The sequence below is a fragment of the Citrus sinensis genome, chromosome 4 (assembly GCF_022201045.2).
Source record: "Citrus sinensis cultivar Valencia sweet orange chromosome 4, DVS_A1.0, whole genome shotgun sequence".
In the NCBI taxonomy this organism is placed as follows: domain Eukaryota; kingdom Viridiplantae; phylum Streptophyta; class Magnoliopsida; order Sapindales; family Rutaceae; genus Citrus; species Citrus sinensis.
Window position 1 is genome coordinate 21,774,999 of NC_068559.1, and position 20,471 is coordinate 21,795,469.

Consider the following 20,471-nt stretch of genomic DNA (forward strand, 5'->3'; position numbering starts at 1 on the left):
AGTGGTAAACTGGAGTATTATTAGTAAATAAAATAAAAACTTATAAATATAACATAAAAATTGTAAAGCATCATTAAGTGTAAAATAAAATATAATTATGTAAATGAAACATAAAACTCATTAATAGAAAATAAATGCAGTAAATTAATATAAGAATTATTGAAAAAAGTAAAAACTTACAAATATAAAATTAAAAAACTAATTATAATAGTGATGATAGCTTTACTACTCCTATAATAATAATAACTTATTCTCATAATAAGATTTTGAAAAACTATTCCTTTTATGTTTTCAAAGTTGTTAAAAGTTGTTTGTAGATAAGTTAATTTATATCACTTTAAACCTCCTCGGCAATAATCTCAAATGATCTTTGAATACAAGTGAAAAGCAAACTTTTAACATTAGATAAAGCTTTTTTTTTTTTAATGAAAGTTTGATATTGATTTATAGGTTTTATATTCTTTCTACAAGTGTTTGTTTTGTTTGCAATTCTAAAACAGTAATTTACCATTTTATATTAATTTACTTGTTTTACCTTCTATTTACTAGTTTTATGTGTAATTTATAAAATTTTTATTTATCACAACATTGATGTCGTAATTTTAGTCATGGCATTATAGAATTTTTCTTATTGTTATTAGTTGAATTATGAAGTAATTGTCTATTATCAAAAGCTAGTATTTTTTTAACTTTCAAATAATACATAAATATAAACAGTAGAATCTTTATAAATTAATACTTGATAAATTAATAATCTCTATTATATAATAAATTTTTACGGTCCCGACTTGGGCTAACGGACTATATTAATAATTTTGATAAAATAATAAGATACTATTTTTTCTAAAAAAAATCTTACATAACTTTGTAGTCCCATTCAAATGATAAATTAATAATTTGCTAAAATTACAAATGTAGTTAACTATAATATTTTAAATACATGAAATATGACTTTATTGTTATTTATTTACATAAAATATGACTTTATTATTACTTTTTTATTAAAATTTAAATATAGTTAGATCACATCTCTTATTTTTCTTATTGCATCTAAAACCTGTGGGATTGACTTCTCAAATTAAAATAAGAAATGATGAAGTATTATTGATGTATGTTAATTGAATTATAAATAATTCTATAAATTAATAAATTATTATTTTATCGATTATTTAATTTCTCTTTTAATTAATAGATTTTATATGGTCCCAACCCTATTAATTTATATAGGCTCTACTATATAGTCTAAGGGCCAATTTAGTAATGTTGTAGTTTTTAAAATAATTATTGTTAACTATGTTATAAAAATAATTAATCATGAAGAGAGTCAGTCAAATGTTTGGTAAATTTTTATTTCTAAAAGTACTGACTTTAAAAAATAATCATATATATTTAATAAATCTTACTGTTAAACTGATATAAGAATGTAAATAATTAAATTGGACATAATGTTGAATAAAAATTATTTACACATTTAAAAACATGTATATAAAATATTTTTTATTGTGTATATATAATAATTGATAACTAAAATAAATAATTTATATTATTAATTTCTTGTTATCTTAATATATAATCGGTAATAATAATAATCTCTTTGGATTTAGTTCAAGTTAATTTCTATAATTAAGGAATGGCTCATCATGTTTTCCATTTGATTATAAATATGGGGCATTTTTTTTAATGACTTAATTGACTTAATTTTAATCAATTAAATCATTAAATCTTTTTTTTTAACTTAATAAAAATTTTCAGCCATTAAGTTATTAAGCTAATTTTTTTTAACTTTTTACTTAATCTAAAAAGTCTGAATGATATCATTAAAAGATATTCTCCAAAATATTCTAATCTAATTAATTAATTTTCATCATTACCTAAATAAAATTTAATAATTAGCATTATTACTCATCTCTATATAAGTTGTGATAATATATAGTGGCAGACTTTTTTTTTTATCTTTTTATTTTCTTCAAATTGGCATTATTTATCTTTATAATTTTTTATGAATATTTTTCATTTAAAAACATCATAAACTATAATAAAATTGATTAACAAATATAATATAGAATATTAAAGAGTTGTATTCAATCGAATATGATTTATGTTATGATAATATATTATCTTATTTATATTCTTTGAGATGTTTATTATTTATTTAACATTTATAATTTGTAAGGATATAAATGTAAAAATATTAGTTTTTAGACTTTTTAAGTTTTTTTTTAAAATTTAATATTTATTTTCAGTGATTCAGACAAAAAAAAACAAACATATAATTCATATTCAGACATTCGACTCTATTTATAATTCATACTAATTCACGCCTATTCATATTTCAGATCCCAAAAAAAAAAAGACCACCGAAATGTTAAAGAATTAATGTTGTTCATTTGTAAAATCTCATGAAAATTATGAATAGAATGTAGTCGCTTATTTCTGTATCATATAATATTTTGTTGATTTTTAAGAAATAACTAATCAAATTTAAATGTGAAAATCTACTCTAAACGATTATTCGATTTTAGTACTTAATCATTAACATTAACTTCTAAACCATGAAATTAAACAAAAGTTGTGTATTATCTGTTAAACTACGATTATGGTTCCTTAAAATAAGAAAGAGAAAATGAAATAGATAAATAAATACTCGATATGGCTTACTTAATTTCATTTTGGAGCAAAGTAGTTTCTTGGCAATGTTATTGGTAAAATATGCATCAGTAGTTGCATATCAGTTAATTCAATGGCATTTCTGATTTCAATCCCAATCAATTTTGGAGAAAGTAAACCATGAAATTAAAATAAAAAGTACTAACTAAAATTTGTATTTTTGGAGAAAATTAAAAGAAAAAAACTATATTCTATATGGTATACCCATGTCACATGTCAATTAATTTGGATAATTGAACTGACTTTGGATAAAACTCTACAAAGGATTCATTAATTTCCTTTTTCATTATAATTTATCCAATGACAACACCACAGCTTATTTTTAACAAAAGTGATATTCGATAGAAAAAAAAAAAACAAGAAAAAAGAAAAAAAGTGAACCCACATTAGAACCACAGCCTAATTAAAATGGTTTAATTTTCTTTCATATGGCTCCCACACTTCGATCTCTCCAATTCTTTCTTTTACTAATGATGAAATGATTGATGAAGGTGCTGGCTTTGGCCTACAGCCATGTGGGGTAACCACAAAATATATGGCAAAAGATATTCATGTACTTGAGCAACTTCCTAATTAATGTGAAAATTTCTCAGCTGCAGCATGCTGCCAATTATCAAAACTTTTGAGTTCTTTATTTATTTCGAAGAATAATAAGCTAGCTCTTATGCACATGGCCTCCAGCCCCTCCACCTCCATTTATGGATTCAATTATTACATTTTCATAATCTTAAAAGAGTTATATCTTCTTGCATATTTGTATTGGGGGCTTCTTTTTTCTTCTTTTTTTTTCCTCCTTTCTTGTGTTTTGTTATTTAAACTAAGAATTAAATAATTGCAAGAAGCCAGATGTGTTTGCATGTGGGTACTTGTAAATATGCTGCTAATCTTTTATATATTATTTTTATGGGAATTAATTGGAGTTTGGTGGGCACAGACAAATGATTAATTGAAGTTATCATTAGCATTATATGTTTCATCAATGGGGCCCTGCTTATTTCATGCATAGAAAGTTCCAAGTTGTCTATTATTTTTCTTTTATCTTTGCTCATCCCCGTAACATGCAGAGATTCTGTTCTGCCAAATCAATCATGTTCTTATGTGAACATTTCAGATTTAAAATTACAAGCTTTTCACTGTTTTGGAATTAAGTTTATGTTTGATTGATGAATGCCATGAGAATAAAACTAGAATTCTTACCGATCCATCTGATTTAAAATTTTAAGTTGATATATCTCATAATTGAGATGGATGTGGAATTATTTGACCCATAAAATTTATATTCAGCCTATAATTAATCGTTCAAAATAACAGTTCCAACAAAATTACATAGAAAATTTTTTAGTACTTAGTGTGATGTAATCCTTACTTATTATAGTTCACAATAGTTCATTCCAACACTAATTCATGATCGCACTACTCCAAGATGACCATAGGAATCTAATTTATGCATGCCATCTTGTTAATTATTATTTGATTGCGCATGTTATGCTACAAATGGGTTCTTTTTGTGCATTATTAAGCTTCCATAATTGAGTGAATGATGATAATAATGATATTACCAAATGATGCTTTATCTGCAAGGCTACCATTAATTACTTTTAGAGGTTATGCACAAAAAGAAACAGTTTTAATTTAAAATCCACAGCAAATCAAATAACTGAAGGGTAAGTTTTTTACAATGTTAATTGTAACAATAATATCTGTCAGATCAAACTGGAAGAAGAAAGTCATTATTTTGATCTTAACACACAGCATGTATATAATTTCGAATTAAAAAAAAATCAGAATATGTAAAACTTCTGTTTCCTTGTAATGCTTTGAAATTAGAAAGAGTAATAGGAGACACAAATAATAAAGTAATAGGAATTATTTGTCCATATCACTCGTTTGGGTTGACTATGATTAATAATTTATATGGACAAAGCACAATCAGCAATCAATTAAAACACATTCTCTCCATGTTTCAGTGTCTGGGAGATTTATAACAAGTCCAAGGCTTGACAGTCATTAAGTGCAGATCATTAGCTGGTGCAGATTCCAAGATGCCACGAACTCTTTTTATCTTAAACAAATCCTAATTGCTATTACTTCTCCAATTTCTTTCATTTATTAAGTTTGTTGTCACATTCAAGTTCCTTTGTTCCACAGAACCAAAAAATGAGATTCAACTGAGGAAGAAACTAACAATCTTAGAATAGCAAAATGCAAACCCACTTGCTGTTCCTCTACTGTTACATTGGTCTCTCTATTGTTGCTTTTGGTGAAGGAGTTGAAAGCAATGCAGATGACGAATTATCAACCTTGCTGTCGATAAAAGCTGGTCTTATTGATCCACTGAACATGCTTGAAGATTGGAAAATGCCAAGCAATGCGGCGGAGAACGGGCTATTGCATTGTAACTGGACTGGAGTTTGGTGCAACTCCAGAGGATTCGTTGAGAAGCTTGATCTCTCCAACATGAGTCTCAATGGCAGTGTATCGGAGAACATTCGTGGGTTGCGGAGTCTCTCTTCTCTCAACATTTGCTGTAATGAGTTTGCATCATCATTGCCAAAATCATTGGCTAACCTTACTGCACTGAAGAGCATTGATCTGAGTCAAAACAACTTCATTGGCAGCTTCCCAACCGGGCTTGGAAAGGTCTCAGGATTGACTTCAGTTAACGCGTCAAGCAACAACTTCTCAGGATTTCTCCCCGAGGATCTTGGCAATGCAACGTCACTGGAGAGCCTGGATTTTAGAGGGAGCTTTTTTGAAGGTTCGGTGCCTACCTCTTTCAGGAATTTGCAGAAACTGAAGTTTCTTGGCCTCTCAGGAAATAATCTGACTGGAAAGATCCCACCAGAGCTTGGCCAGCTTTCTTCTTTAGAAACTATAATTCTCGGATATAATGCATTTGAAGGTGAAATCCCAGCAGAATTTGGCAATCTCACCAACCTTCGGTATCTTGACCTGGCGGTTGGCAGCCTCAGCGGTCAGATTCCTCCCGCATTGGGTAGGCTAAAGAAACTAACAACAGTTTACTTGTATAAGAACAATTTTACAGGAAAGATTCCACCAGAACTTGGCAGCATTACGTCTCTAGCGTTTTTGGATCTTTCTGATAATCAGATATCAGGGGAAATACCGGTGAAGTTAGCTGAACTCAAGAACTTGCAGCTTTTGAATTTGATGTGCAATCAACTGACTGGACTCATTCCTGACAAGCTTGGTGAGCTGACTAAATTAGAGGTGCTTGAACTCTGGAAGAACTCTTTGATAGGTTCTTTGCCGATGAGACTTGGGCAGAGCTCACCCTTGCGACGGTTAGATGCATCGTCTAACTTGTTGTCGGGTGAGATTCCAACAGGTTTGTGTGATTCTGGCAATCTTACCAAGCTCATTCTCTTCAACAATTCCTTCTCTGGTACATTTCCAGTGAGTTTATCAACATGTAAGTCATTAGTCCGGGTTCGAGTCCAAAATAATCTTATTTCTGGGACAATTCCAGTTGGTTTGGGAAATCTGCCATCACTTCAAAGGCTGGAAATGGCAAACAACAATCTTACAGGCCAAATTCCTGATGATATTTCTTTGTCTACCTCACTTTCTTTCGTTGATATTTCTTGGAACCATCTTGAATCATATCTCCCATCCAGCATTCTGTCCATTCCAAGTCTTCAAACCTTCATGGCTTCCCACAACAACTTGCAAGCAAAGATCCCAAATGAGCTTCAGGCCTGCCCGTCACTCTCAGTGCTTGATCTTTCTAGCAACAGTCTCTCCGGAGAAATCCCGGCGAGCATTGCTTCATGTGAGAAGTTGGTGTCTCTAAACCTTAGAAACAACCGGTTCAGTGGCGAAATCCCAAAAGCAGTTGCAACAATGCCTACACTAGCAATTCTTGACATGTCAAACAATTCCCTTTTTGGTAGGATCCCGGAGAATTTTGGAGCCTCTCCCGCGCTGGAAATGCTTAATTTGTCTTACAACAAGCTTGAGGGTCCAGTTCCCTCAAATGGTATACTGATGAATATAAATCCTAATGAACTCATTGGCAATGCTGGTCTTTGTGGCAGCGTTCTCCCGCCATGTTCTCAAAATTTGACAGCAAAACCTGGGCAGACGAGGAAAATGCATATCAATCATATCATTTTTGGATTTATCATTGGAACTTTGGTAATAGTATCTCTTGGTATTGTGTTTTTTGCCGGAAAATGGGCATATAGAAGATGGTACTTGTATAACAGTTTCTTTGATGATTTGTTCAAGAAGAGCTGCAAAGAATGGCCTTGGAGGCTGATTGCATTCCAGAGGCTGAATTTCACTAGTAGTGAAATTCTTGCTTGTGTCAAGGAGTCCAACATTATTGGCATGGGTGGAAATGGGATTGTTTACAAGGCTGAATTTCATCGGCCACATATGGTTGTTGCAGTCAAAAAGCTATGGAGATCAGACAACGACATCGAAAGTGGTGATGATTTGTTCAGAGAGGTGAGTCTGCTGGGGAGGCTTCGACATAGAAATATTGTCCGGCTACTAGGATATCTTCACAACGAAACCAATGTAATTATGGTATATGACTACATGCCAAATGGCAGTCTAGGAGAAGCCTTGCATGGTAAAGAAGCCGGAAAGTTGTTGGTTGACTGGGTTTCACGGTATAACATAGCGGTTGGCATTGCACAAGGTCTGAATTACCTCCACCACGACTGTCAACCGCCTGTCATCCACCGTGATATCAAGTCTAACAACATTCTGCTTGATGCAAATCTGGAGGCAAGGATAGCAGATTTCGGGTTGGCAAGAATGATGCTTCATAAGAATGAGACCGTTTCAATGGTGGCCGGATCTTATGGATATATTGCACCTGGTAAGCCACAAACAAACTTTTGTCAGAATGATGGTTTGTTTTAGCTGCATTAATGTGAAACAAATAATCTTATTCTAATCATGAATCTATTTTGACAGAATATGGATACACTCTAAAGGTTGATGAGAAGAGTGATATATATAGCTTTGGTGTTGTACTTTTGGAGCTTCTGACTGGGAAAATGCCTCTAGATCCTGCATTTGGAGGATCTAAAGATATTGTTGAATGGGTACTGAGCATGATCAAGAGCAACAAAGCTCAAGACGAAGCACTAGATCCAAGCATAGCAGGTCAATGCAAACATGTACAAGAAGAGATGCTTCTTGTCCTTCGAATTGCTGTTCTTTGCACTGCAAAACTCCCCAAGGGTAGACCGACTATGAGGGATGTAATTACAATGCTTGGAGAGGCTAAGCCGAGAAGGAAAAGCATCTGTCAAAATGAAGGACATAATCTTAGCAAAGAGAGGCCAATCTTTGGCAACTCACCTGTTCTAGGACTTCTGTAAGAACGATTTCTCAAGGCTGCTGTACGGTTTTTGTAAATCTTTTCCTGCAACTAGCTTGCACCGTTGGTTCAGTTGCAGATTTCAAGGGAATAGTTGTTCGTATAGATATTGATTCGTCAGAACATAAAGCTATAGTTTCTGTTTTCATCACATTTGTAATTTAACCCAGTTAGAATCGTGGCTGTTGTCATTTTGAATCTGAGCTGTTGCTTCTCTAGCTTCCAAACAAGCTATTGACTATCTGAGCTATGACATTAGTTCCTTATGGAGCCCTGCAAGAGTTAGATATCAGAGATTGTTTGTTGTTTTTTCCTGCAACATCTCTATATATATCGGATGGTTAAAAATATATATATAAATTTAAACTAAAAGCAAAGTTATTGGAGGCACAAGCTTCTGATACACTTTCGCTCGTATTATTAATTCAATCTGTGGAAGTACATGGACAAAAGAACAGAAGTTTACAGCATGTTTCATTAATTTGATGATGTCTACTAACCCTAGAAAGATTTATAAATAATGGTTAAGACTTGAGAAGGAAAAAATCAAGCCTCTTCTAAAGCCAGAACCACTCCCTGTACAACTAGTTTACAACATTGCATTTGATTTTGCTATGCTCAGAAGGAGAGAACTCTTAAAACTGTAATTGGTTGCAACATAGGAGTAGCAAGGGCTTCGTCTTCTACTCTGACAAAGGGTCTTAGAGTCTGAGCTGCATGTGCCTTTGATCCTAAGTTGCTGCATTTAGAAAAGGAGTTCCAGAAGTGCTCCCATTATCGAGAAAGCTACTTGAGAATGGCTGAAAAATTCATTTGTAGAGAAAGAGGCCAGTCAATAAATTTGATTTATTTGTAAAAGTTTACAACTAGCTAATAAATGAAAAGGATGACCAATTTTAAACAAGTAATCATTTTATTTTTGCACATGTAAACAGCATAGTGATATGGAAAGAATATTTAAACTTAATTTCTAACTTAGGTGTGTTTATTATCTGAAATTAACAGCTTATTTACAAATACGGAGTATATTTAGAGTAGTGCAAACATACAAAATCCTTCTGAGTGCCAACTACAGAATCAATAGCAAACTAAAATGCTTTGCTTTTCATAATAACCATCAACAATTCTTTCCTAATTTTTTAAAATTTTTTCTTGTTCTTTGGATTTAGCTGCTCTTGAAAAGGGAATGAATGAACCAGAGCAAGATTTTAGTTTTTGCAACCTCTATCATCTATGTGCTAATTAAGACAATTTACTCTAAAAATATATGCTCTCTTCTTTTTTGATCCTTTTTGTTAGAGCTAATCAAGTCAAAGGCATAAGGCAAGCATACACCCCAAGAAGGACGTGGCCAAGAAAAACAACCATTGAGACCATGAAGCATTCTAGTCATAAATCACTATTCATCTTTTACTTTAATTTTGATTAAAGAATTTAAATCTAGGGTACTAAATGAAAATACATAAGTGGCAAGAAAATACCTCTTGGTAATCAACTTTTGAAAGAAAAAATGGTTCTTTCTCCCGAATACCACCATTACTGTCCATTAACCTTTCCAAATCCTGGCAAGGCAGAGAATGAATCAATCAATAATGATGCCTACCAAGTAACAGTCAGTCAATCTATCAAAAGAAACACACTAAACAAGCCATCCGGATACACCTCCATATTACATAAATTCACCAGTCAAGAAAACATACATGGCAGATCATAAGATACTGATGATTTACAACGACGGTCCATCTTAGTGTCGTTAATACACCAATAAGCTAAATAGTTCTAAGGTCGGAGCTGTTACCTTCCCCGTCAAGATTTCATACTCCAGTAATTCCTCAACAACCTTTTCAAGAACTTTACGATTTTTCTGAAGCATTTCCTTTGCTTTATAATAAGCTAAATCATACACCTACAAAAATAAAAGCACCAATTACAAAATATTCATGAGCCAATCCCATGCCAAATTGATAATAAGTTATGATCATCCAATCACTAGTATTTAGTTCATTTACCAGAGCTACGAGTTATTTAAGGAACTGCAATACACATATACTGTGTCAACAATAGACATACCTTTTCAACTTTAGTGGCCATCTCATACTCATGGTTATTCCCCATGCTCATAGCTGCAGCCTATGTCAAAGAACAAAAAGATTTAACATAACCAGTCATGTTTAAGCCTTTGCATGAGATGGGAAACTTTTTCTTAGAAACTTTTAAGCTTAGTAGAGAGAAAGTGATTGTATTTAACAGCTTGTACAAATAGTTAACAATAAGTGTAAATAATCATTCAAACAAAAGAACAAATACACGTGTGCATTTAGTCGCCGAGAAATTTTAGTCTAGGCAAATGACTCCAACTGTTTGTCCAATGGTTTCATAAAAAAAAAAAAATAGAGCAATACCGCATTACTGCTATAGTAAATTGCAGGACTGTCATCAGGCCCCCACCCATATTGAAGCACCATCCTTGTGGCTATCTGCAATGACTTGTAAATTAGTAATAATGCAATCCGCTCAAATCAAAATTTAGAAGTCTCCTTCGCAGTGAGCGGGGTAATACCAACCTCCTGAGCCTGCTTTATTTCTGAAGAAGAAAGAAGATTTTCTTCACCAAAAGGAAGCAGCAGTTGGGCTGCCACATATGAACCAAAGCAAAATACAAGCTTCTTCTCAAGATATGATCTTGATTCTGGATTCCCACTCATCGAACCTTCCTTTTCGACCTTCGTAATTTTAGTGCATCCAATTCCCTGTAAAGGGGGAAAGTTCATTAATTTTTTCACCTGTGTAAAAACTTCCAAAGTAATTTGATTGACCTATGTCTCCATGAAACCAATAATTGGAAAGTTTTTATGAGTATCATTATTTCCTAGGAGCAAAATCAAAGTAACTGGCATGTATTTGAGTGCCGTTGTCCAATGACCCTGAATACATTTAGTATAAGCCTTGGTGCCATTTTGCTAGGCAGTAATTTGAACAGCGTTGTCAACAAAAAATTAAATAAAAGAGACGCAATCCAGCAAGCTAAGGCCTCTGCCTTGGAATTTCACTGGTTTACAAATCTCTATGTAGCATATTATCAATGCTATGGCCTTCATTAGAAAACATTTTCGTAACAAGAAATTGATATGAGATTTTACTCCTCACAATCAACTTAAATCTAAGGCTACTTATCATCTGGCTTATATGGACACCTGTACACCTAATGTAATTTGGGTCTCCCCTCTGCTATCTTTTATTACTAACCATAGCAATGAGTCAATGACAATACTTGCGAAAAAGCCAAGTGACAGATATGAAGTATTTAGTCAATAACATAAAAGTTAGGTATGCAGTAAATCTGAACGATTGTATTGTAAAATGATACAACAAATCGTGCCATCAAGGTTTCAAACCGGTCTAAAGATATTGTTTTAGTTTAATGTCCAAAAAGAGAAGGGTAGTATGTCAAAAATATTACCACTACAAGCATTCCCAGCCCATGTCTGCTAAATACCGTACACCCAACCCCACCAGTCCTTCCCAGACCAGAAAAAGGCCTACACTAACCATTAAACTAAGCAAAAGCATTGGAGTAGCAACTTGCTCTGTCAGAGTTGTTTGAATACCTCTATAAATATTTTTGAAAATAATAGACAAAAGATGTGTTGGAGAAATATGATCCCAAGATATGAAGATGACTAACCTCCCAAGCACATGGCTCAAGCCATAGATTATCTACTGTATCAAAATTTGGCAAGAGAAGTGCAATAAGCCCACGACCAGCTGCCCAAACAGCATGTGGTAATTTTGTCTCCCTTGTCCACTGGAAAACAGAACTTCTATCAAGTCAGATTTCTGTAGCAACACAGTTATTATTTTGTATGGAAATGGCAGCATTTTCATACTAACAGAAAAGTTACTGGCGCAAACAAAAATATAAATCTCTTCTCACTTACATATGAAATTGAAAAGGTAGGTCTCAAAAGTTTCTATTAAGAAGGAAAACGAAAATACAGCAAAGAATTGATGGACCACAAGTTGATGTCTCAAAAAATTTGTCCAAAAGTCTAGTAGTAATTATCAGAATATAGGTTCGTTAAAAATTTACAATAGCAATGAAGTTTACAAATCAAGAAAAGGAAAAAGGAAAAAGGAAAAATTAAACAGAAACTTAATGGGACCAGATTAAAGAAGCATTTTAGCAACAATATAGCCATCTATTTATAACTCTGCCATAAAAAATAGCATCTTACATCAAGTGGAGGAGTTAGAAGCTCTATTCCATTGCTTATCTGACCATATGGTTCCATCAGGTCAACCACATTTTGCAGATCCTCTTTAGTCAATGTCAATCCAAGATGATCCACTAGCATTCTGCTTATCTTCTTAACAATTTTGGTTTTCCGAAACCATTTGGGGACAACACCACTGAATGTCTACAGATAAATAATAAATGCTAAATGAGAAAAATGCGAAAATCTTAATTATTTTATATAATATAACTTCTGGCACTGGCATTCAATGACAAAAGCAAAGTTAAGAGCACCAAAAATTATTAGGAAAACAAATAACCTCACAAGGTGGGCTATGTATATTTATCACATTACATTTGTATGAGAGTTGATTCAGATTTATATTTGACTAGTCGGATGCCATAATGTTTAAATGTCCAATGCATCAAACTCTAGGATTAGAATCCTAAAATCACAATGACTCCTATGAAACTTAGTGCCAGCCTATTTGCTCTCTCTTTGTTATTACTAAAATTCTTTAAATTCACACTTCATTTCCTATACCTGGTTTAAATTCACACTTCATTTCCTATACCTGGTTTACACCAGTACGTTCAACCAAATAGTGAACCTTGGTATTAAATGACCATAAAACATTGGTTTCTCCACTTTCTTACCGCAAACCAACCACAATAACTCATAAGTTCATCCGTATCAAGAAATTTGCTCCTGAAAGCACTGCCTTCCAAAGCCACAGGAACAAGTTTTAGTTCTATGGGCCGTAAAAGTGCAGTCTTCTCTGCAACCTGAAGGCACAGGAGGTCAATGCACCAAGACAATATTAGTACCCACTGAAATTAAACTACGAAGTAATTTAAAAGTAAAAAAGAAAACGAGAGAGAGAGAACGATGAGCAGGAGTAGGCTGGTGTACAATAATAATAAGGAATATGATATAAAATAAACTGCTTTATAGGATTAGTAAAAGGAATTGCGGTGGTAAACTTACATATTGTTCTAAATGAGTAACAGAATGATAACTAGTAATGAACATGGCTTCTATGGTTCAAGGCAATCAAAAAACCACATGCATAGAAAAGGGATCAATGACACATAGTGTTTAAACCCTCCATGACCGGCCATTTGAGAAACATGATTAAACGGACAATCAAACGATCAACAAGCAAATAAAAATTTTCTTTTGTCAGTTATAGGAAAAAGCATTGTAGTTATGTAAAAATATTTCACAGTAGCTCAAGAGGACAACCACTGGGGCCAAAAGTTTCTATTACAAACTGAGGAGGAATTACCTTTCTCCAGTCCACCAAATCAATGAGCTCCTCATCCATGGTTTCTTGAGCAGCAATCCGCAATATCTTCTCCCTTTCAGATTGTGTTGGCTTTTGAAGATTAAATATTCTATCCATTCGACCAGGCCGCTGCAATGCCTCATCAATTTGCTTGATATTTCTGGTAGTAGCCATCAAAACAACCCCATCTTGTTTCTCAAACCTGCAAACAGCCTACTATGAATTTGGAGGGAATAGGATAGTGATTACTTCACCATTATTAATACATATTTAATGCTTAGTTATGAAATTGGTTAAATAAGGCCAGCATTCAAGATCAGAAGAAGAGATATCAGCTGTAAAAGGTGAAGTAAAGCATTAATAGATAAATTATATAACTAATGGAAAAGCTATGCATTCAATATCCATTTTGCACAAGGTGAAAGTTAAACCCAAGTTTAAGAAAAAGTTGTTAAATCCAAGAAATAACCAACTCCGCTGTCATCACCTCAATATGCAAAAAGTTTTCAAAGTCACTCACAGCTTGAAAGTGCCAAAAACATTGGGAAACATAAGTAACAATTTCGGAACTTCATTAATATGTAGGAATCACAGTCATAGCAATAAGTATTTAGTGAAAATTACAGTAACTGGAAGGAACGACAAGAGTGGATTCCATTAATATGGAGAAATAAAACAACATATGTGTAATCAGTTCCTAAAACTTGTGGGGGAAGAAAAACAAGGAGCATGTTGGAAACATCTACAAGAAATGTGCAGAGGCAGATTGGCACACAACCTTGGATGCGAGGAAAACAGAATAACTGTTTAAGATACAGTCACTGCATGATGCAGTTATTAGTAATAACAAACTTGTTAGTTGTTACTGGTGACCACTAACAATAAACAAGTTATAATCACAATTCCGAATTCATAGTGTTCGATTCAGGTCAGCTAACAGTGTGGAATTAGACAAAAATAAACATTTATTTATCATATCAAATGAAAGAAGATCAGCACCTAATATGCACAAAAGCATGACCTAAGTGTGAGTGCACTCGTAAGAAAGTAAAAACATAGACAACAGCATGAAATCTGAAAACCTAAAAATATTTCAGTAATTTGTTGAAGGGTCTTAATCTCCATTAATATATAACATCAGAGCATGCTAAACGATTTTGTAAAGGGGTTCTTGTGTAGGTCAGCAAACAAATTGGAATACGAGGATTACCCATCAAGCTCCACAAGAAGCTGATTAATAAAGGATTCATGATCCTGCTGTTTAGTGTGAATAAATTGACCGCGGACACCAGCAAAGAGATCAAAATCCTCGACGAATATAATTACAGGTGCCTGTGAATAGCCTTACAAAGGTCAGCAAATTTGTATTTCCTTGCTATTTCAAGAAACTTATCCACGTAGATTCAAATTTTTATTTATACACACACATAATTTTACCTATTTCATTTATCTTTTAAAGAACAAATCAGTTTGGTGCCAGATATCTTGGTTTTAAGCAGAAGAGATAATGTAAATGTTTTAATTTTCAATTTTGAAATTCAGCTGGAATAGAATATCAATGCAAATAAAGAGTAAAGCTGATACATACCAAATCCCTTGCCGTTTGAAACAGTTCCCTAACATTCGATGCACTTTGGCCAACCCATAATCCAGCTTCCAACTCTTGGGCTTCCACATTGACAACAGGCACTCGAGCTTCTGCAGCTATTGCCAGTGCTAGAGATGTCTTTCCAGTTCCTCTCTCACCTACAATAAGAACTCCCTGCAATATAGAAAACGCTACCTTAAAAATAACAGTACCACAAAAGATACAAGTATCTAATGCTCGGTACCATAAATTATTCCAAAACATGCATGATGTGTACAACTGAAGCTGTATGCTGAACTGGCACTAGAACAAAAATTGTGCAAATCAATTGCATTAGACTACACAGATTAAAATCCTGTTCGGCATGTTAATGAGCAACGGAAAATATACAAGTTGCTAGGACAGAAATTATAAATTAAGAAAACAAGTTATTCCTATATATGATAAGGTAAACCAAATACAAACATATATGTCAACATATTATCTTCAGAACAGCATACCCGAGGTGCTCGTGCTCCCATTTCTTGGAATGCACTAGGATTCTGTAGAAATGCCACAACTTCATTGATTTCCTCTCTCATAGACTCAACACTAGCAAAGTCCTTAAGCGGAATCGGTGGATTCTTCACCCTCTGCATATGAGAAACAGATCATAAATTTGCTTCAACAAATGATTAATATAACATCCAGAAGAACGTTTAAGTGTTAATTACGAACCTTCATTCGTTCAAAAGCATTTTTTATGGGATCAATGCCAGCCTTTTTCTTGCGTTTAATTCTCCGCACCCTATAATTAAAATAGGCTTTCTGCAGCATAGAAATGAGATCTTATACAGTCAGCCGAACCAAGAAGAGACTAATCAATAGCAAATGCACTATGGTGAAATAAGCTAACAATGAAAATCAAGATGAAATTTGGGAAGAACTGACGGTTCAATCTTAATGGCTTATGGATCACGTTGACACTGGCATAAGTAACAGATTAACGAGTCAACAATAGATATGGTTTTTAGAGAATAAAAGAATATTAAAAGAATCAAACTATTACCACTCTACGCAATTTCCGAAAGTTTGGATCTCTGCGCATTGGTCCAAAACCAAGAAGCCTTGGAATTTTTCTCTTCATGAATCGAAGAATATGAAATAAAACATATCCATACACTGCTGTTCTGATAAGGAACCATATAGACCAGTTTAAATCATCCGTCTTTCTAGAGTTAAAACTCATTTCCACTTCAGATTGCCAGCCCAAGTACCATGTTGAGCCAACACTTTGATCCATATACTGTGGCCATGCCATCCCCAACTTCATCCTCACCTGTACTTTAATGATAATTACAATCAGAAAAAAGTAAAACAAAAAACAAAAAAGACCGGAAGCAAGCATCTAAATGAGCAAGTGAAGGATCATGAACAGAAAGAATTAATACCGAGTAAGGAATAATACAGTCAAGGAGAGGAAATACAATCATCATCATAATGTCATCATTTGTATTTCTAACGTTCTCAAGAATCAAATCTCTCCAAAATGATACAGTTCCTGTTTTCCACAGTCCATTCAAGGATAGATATGCCAGCCTTACAATCAACAAGAACTGTTGATAAAAATCCAACTCCGAGAAAGGAATCCGCATTACATGAACAGCGGTTGGAATACCACAGGCAAGCATTTTCATGTACAGCTCATCGAAACCCCCAAAATCCTCGAATAGCACTTCAAATTCCTGAAGCAAGAACCTCAAGATTAGAATCATGGCAATGATAGAACCTAAAGAGATATGAAGAAGATATATAACCTTGATGTCAACATAAAATTCCTTGTCATCCCCCTTAAGAGAGAGATACATGGCACCCCAATCATGCCTGATTCGAGCACTCTCTACTATCTTATTGGACACGGCATAAGGTACAGCCACTGGATCCATTTCCCACCTACTTTTATCTTCATTGTACCATGTCTTTGAGACCACTCTATCTCGATCCAGAAGAATACATTCCTGCGACGAAGAATCAATAATTAGAAAACATTCTTAATAAAGTCAAAGTGAAAGCACAGGCCAACTGCAGCCATTGCACTTTCAAAAATCCACAAGCTTCTCAACAGTGATATCACTGGAGAGCTGATTATTTACTGCACACAATTGATGAACACCAGATACAGGTAATTAAGAAGGAGTAACAAACAAAAAAGAATGCACACATAGAAATGTACATATGTTACTACTTGTTGATGAGAAATTATATAAATACAAATATAAGATATAATGAATAGAAAGAAACTTAAATAGGTCTATAAAATAGGAAGTACAATAAGCTATTACAACGATAACCAGCTCGAAACTATAAGAAGAACAACATCCCTAACTAATTGCATCCAAAGAAGCCGAGGCAGTTACATATCTTATAATATTCTACACAGAATAGCTAATAGAACCGTGAACAACTCTTCTCAAAAATATATATATATAAATAGAACTGTGAACACGAAACATAAACATGGGTTTAGTTGTCTGTTCAATTGTATGTCATCTCTTCCCTATGGTCATGTATCATATGAAAACTTATTATTTCCTTAACATGACATTGGCCTACGTGGTACCCAAAAAGCATGGAACAATGGAACATAATCTTTGAATAAATAGAAGTGAAGTTTGATAATAGCTCATATTATAAATAACAGATGGGTAATGGAAACCCTACCTGTCTTTGGGCGACATACTGTTTACCAAAGTCAACATCTTCTATCAACCTCCTTTTTAGGTATGCCTTAGCCTCTTCACGCCACGCCTTCCAACCATGGTACAAATGAAGACCAATAGCTTTAGGAACCACAACCTCCTTATCTCCAAACATCCACTTCAGCTCAACTTCTGGAAATCCCTTCACAACCTCATCTTCTGGTGTTCTTACAACAAAACGCTTTTCATTGCCTAATTTCTTCATGTTTTTTCTTATACGAGCTTCCAGATTCCGCTGCAATTCCCTTGAATCTTTAAGGCATTGTTTTATACGAAGAGCAAAATCCAAAGAGTCTTGATAAAACAGAGGACCAAGATCTTCAACTTCCACAATGCTAGGCAAAATCATCTGTTCCAAATGTTTTCTTTGAGCAGACTCCAATTCTTCCCGAATATCGGACCTTGAAAGCTTTGTAACCGAGTTTTCCTGTGAACTGCAACCACATAAAGTAATTTTATTCCGAGAAATAAATCACTTGAATACTTGTACATTCATAGAATTAATCAATGAATTACACTGAACAAGGACTTCTATATTCATACCAACTCAAAATTGTCAAAGCCAAACAATCGGGTAAAAAATAACTTGCATCAGCTACATAACACGCATGCCATCATTTCCAGTATCCTACTCTGACTCTACAGAAAAAAAATCCATAAAATTGTTGATGCAAGATGCACCATAAAGCATGCCATAAATGCAAAGGTACAGGGCACATGAAACTGTGTCAACTGAAAGAACAAGTGCTGGTTGAATTTACACCTCCTAGTCCCTCTTCCACAACATGGCATAGATAAAAATATAACTATCATAAGAATAGAAACCTTATTGAACATCTCAATACCATAATGCATATTCCATTTGAATTTGACTGGCACAATCCAAACCAGTTACTTTTTAATCAAAAGCAAAAACACATCAATGCAATGCAAGCAACTAAATATCATCAAATCATTCACCTTTCAATGCTTCTCCTTCTCATTTCACGACTAAACCTCTTGACCAACTCCTCACATTCTCTCTCTATAAAACAAAGCTCCCTCACCCCAATACTCATCGCCACTGTCTCTCTCCTCAACATCTTATCATCTATCTCCCCAACTCTCTCCCACAATTCATCATACTCCCTCTCCATTGTCCCGATCATATCTAACAGCTCCTCTACCCCCACCTTCTCCCCTTTCAGACTCTCAATCTCTGTTTGAACCATCAATACCTCATCGATTATCTTCCCCACTCGCTTCACTAACTTCTCTTTCTCGAGCCTCAATTCCCTCAATTCTGTATACATCCCACTCATTATCTCATCTTGTAACTCCTCTTTCCTCATTTTCACCTCCTTCAGGGCCAATTTTGCCCTTTTCACGTCACCATTTCCTCCCCTAACCTCCTCAACGATCTTCAACAAATTAGACACTGTCTCTAATAACCTTCGTGTATAATCAGCATACTCGTGATCTTTTTCTTTAAATACCACCTCAGTTTTAATTTCTCTCCCTTTGTTGTCTAATTTTACTTCACTTGCCACCGTCGCTGCAATTGCGGGCACTTTAAATGGAGAGAAACTAACAGCAATACAAAAGACAGCATACACTAAAGTCTTCGTAACTGAAATAGCTGATTCTGTTTTTCCTTTCAAGGTTCCAGAAACTTCTGGAAGTGAATTCTTTTCTTCCGAACGACATTGTGAGGCTGTAGAGGCTGCTGGGGAGCTGAAATTGAAGAGATGACGTGATAGTGGGAGGAATTTGGAAGGTGATCTTGAAGATAATATTCGGATTTTGGTGTGGGGTGTTTTCGTAAATCGGAAAAATGTGGGGAGTTTGTATGGGGAAGGGAATTGGGAAGTGAATGGGGTGGTTAGTGAAGAAGAAATGGAAATGGCGTCCATGGGTGGAATTAAGCGAGGAGTGTGGGTGAAAATGTGAGGAGAATGCGAGGGGTCATTTTGGAATTTTGGAGAAGGTTTTTTAAGAGGATGGCTCAAGCTTCAAACTCAGAGCAAAAGCTTGCAGAAATGAAGAGAGTTTTAGAGAGGTTTATGAGAAGATGGAGACCGATGGGTCAGGTTTTGAAATGGACCGGATAAAACGATGTTGCGGTTTAGTTCGGTTCTCCTTAGATCGGTTTGGTTCTTTTTAAAAAAATTTCTAATTATTAACAAATTTGAAATTTTTGCTATAAAATAAATAGATAATGGAAATTTTTTTAAATAAACAAAGTGCTAAATATTACCTTCTTTTAACTTTGTATTAAACTAATTTCTTTTGCATCCAACAATTACACAAATAGGGGTGGGTAAAAAAACCGTAGTGTTAAAAAAACCGAACCAAACCGACGGTTTTTTCTAATTCGGTTCGGTTTTTATTTTTTTAAAAAACCGAATATACCGTTTGTAAAAAAAATCGAAATGTCGGTTCGGTATTCGGTTCACTTAGCTGAACCGAAAAACCGAACCGAAAAACCGAATTATTTTTTTATTTTATTCAAATCAAACATGTGTTATTAATTTTATTCAAATCAAACATGTGTTATTTCTCTTTATAACATTATGATTATGTTTATATAGATGGAGTATTGGAGTTTGGTTATGTA

General features: G+C 34.0%; 2 protein-coding genes across 2 annotated transcripts; one reads left to right on the forward strand and one right to left on the reverse strand.

The window, feature by feature from the left end:
- Positions 1 to 4,615: 4,615 nt before the first annotated feature.
- LOC102608933 (leucine-rich repeat receptor-like protein kinase PXL1) lies at positions 4,616 to 8,086 on the forward strand. Its single transcript, XM_006484553.3, has 2 exons — positions 4,616 to 7,519; positions 7,618 to 8,086. The coding sequence occupies exons 1-2, from the start codon at positions 4,870 to 4,872 to the stop codon at positions 8,025 to 8,027; spliced, it is 3,060 nt and encodes a 1,019-aa protein (XP_006484616.1). The 5' UTR covers positions 4,616 to 4,869; the 3' UTR covers positions 8,028 to 8,086.
- A 335-nt stretch (positions 8,087 to 8,421) lies between these two features.
- LOC102609218 (probable inactive ATP-dependent zinc metalloprotease FTSHI 5, chloroplastic) lies at positions 8,422 to 19,927 on the reverse strand. Its single transcript, XM_025100887.2, has 19 exons — positions 18,836 to 19,927; positions 17,838 to 18,309; positions 16,934 to 17,134; positions 16,568 to 16,861; positions 16,186 to 16,455; positions 15,855 to 15,944; positions 15,638 to 15,769; positions 15,138 to 15,311; positions 14,760 to 14,881; positions 13,550 to 13,751; positions 12,918 to 13,046; positions 12,262 to 12,444; positions 11,712 to 11,831; positions 10,591 to 10,776; positions 10,429 to 10,503; positions 10,097 to 10,156; positions 9,825 to 9,932; positions 9,508 to 9,588; positions 8,422 to 8,826 (listed from the first exon to the last, which is right to left on the reverse strand). The coding sequence occupies exons 1-19, from the start codon at positions 19,765 to 19,767 to the stop codon at positions 8,758 to 8,760; spliced, it is 3,900 nt and encodes a 1,299-aa protein (XP_024956655.1). The 5' UTR covers positions 19,768 to 19,927; the 3' UTR covers positions 8,422 to 8,757.
- Positions 19,928 to 20,471: the final 544 nt, after the last annotated feature.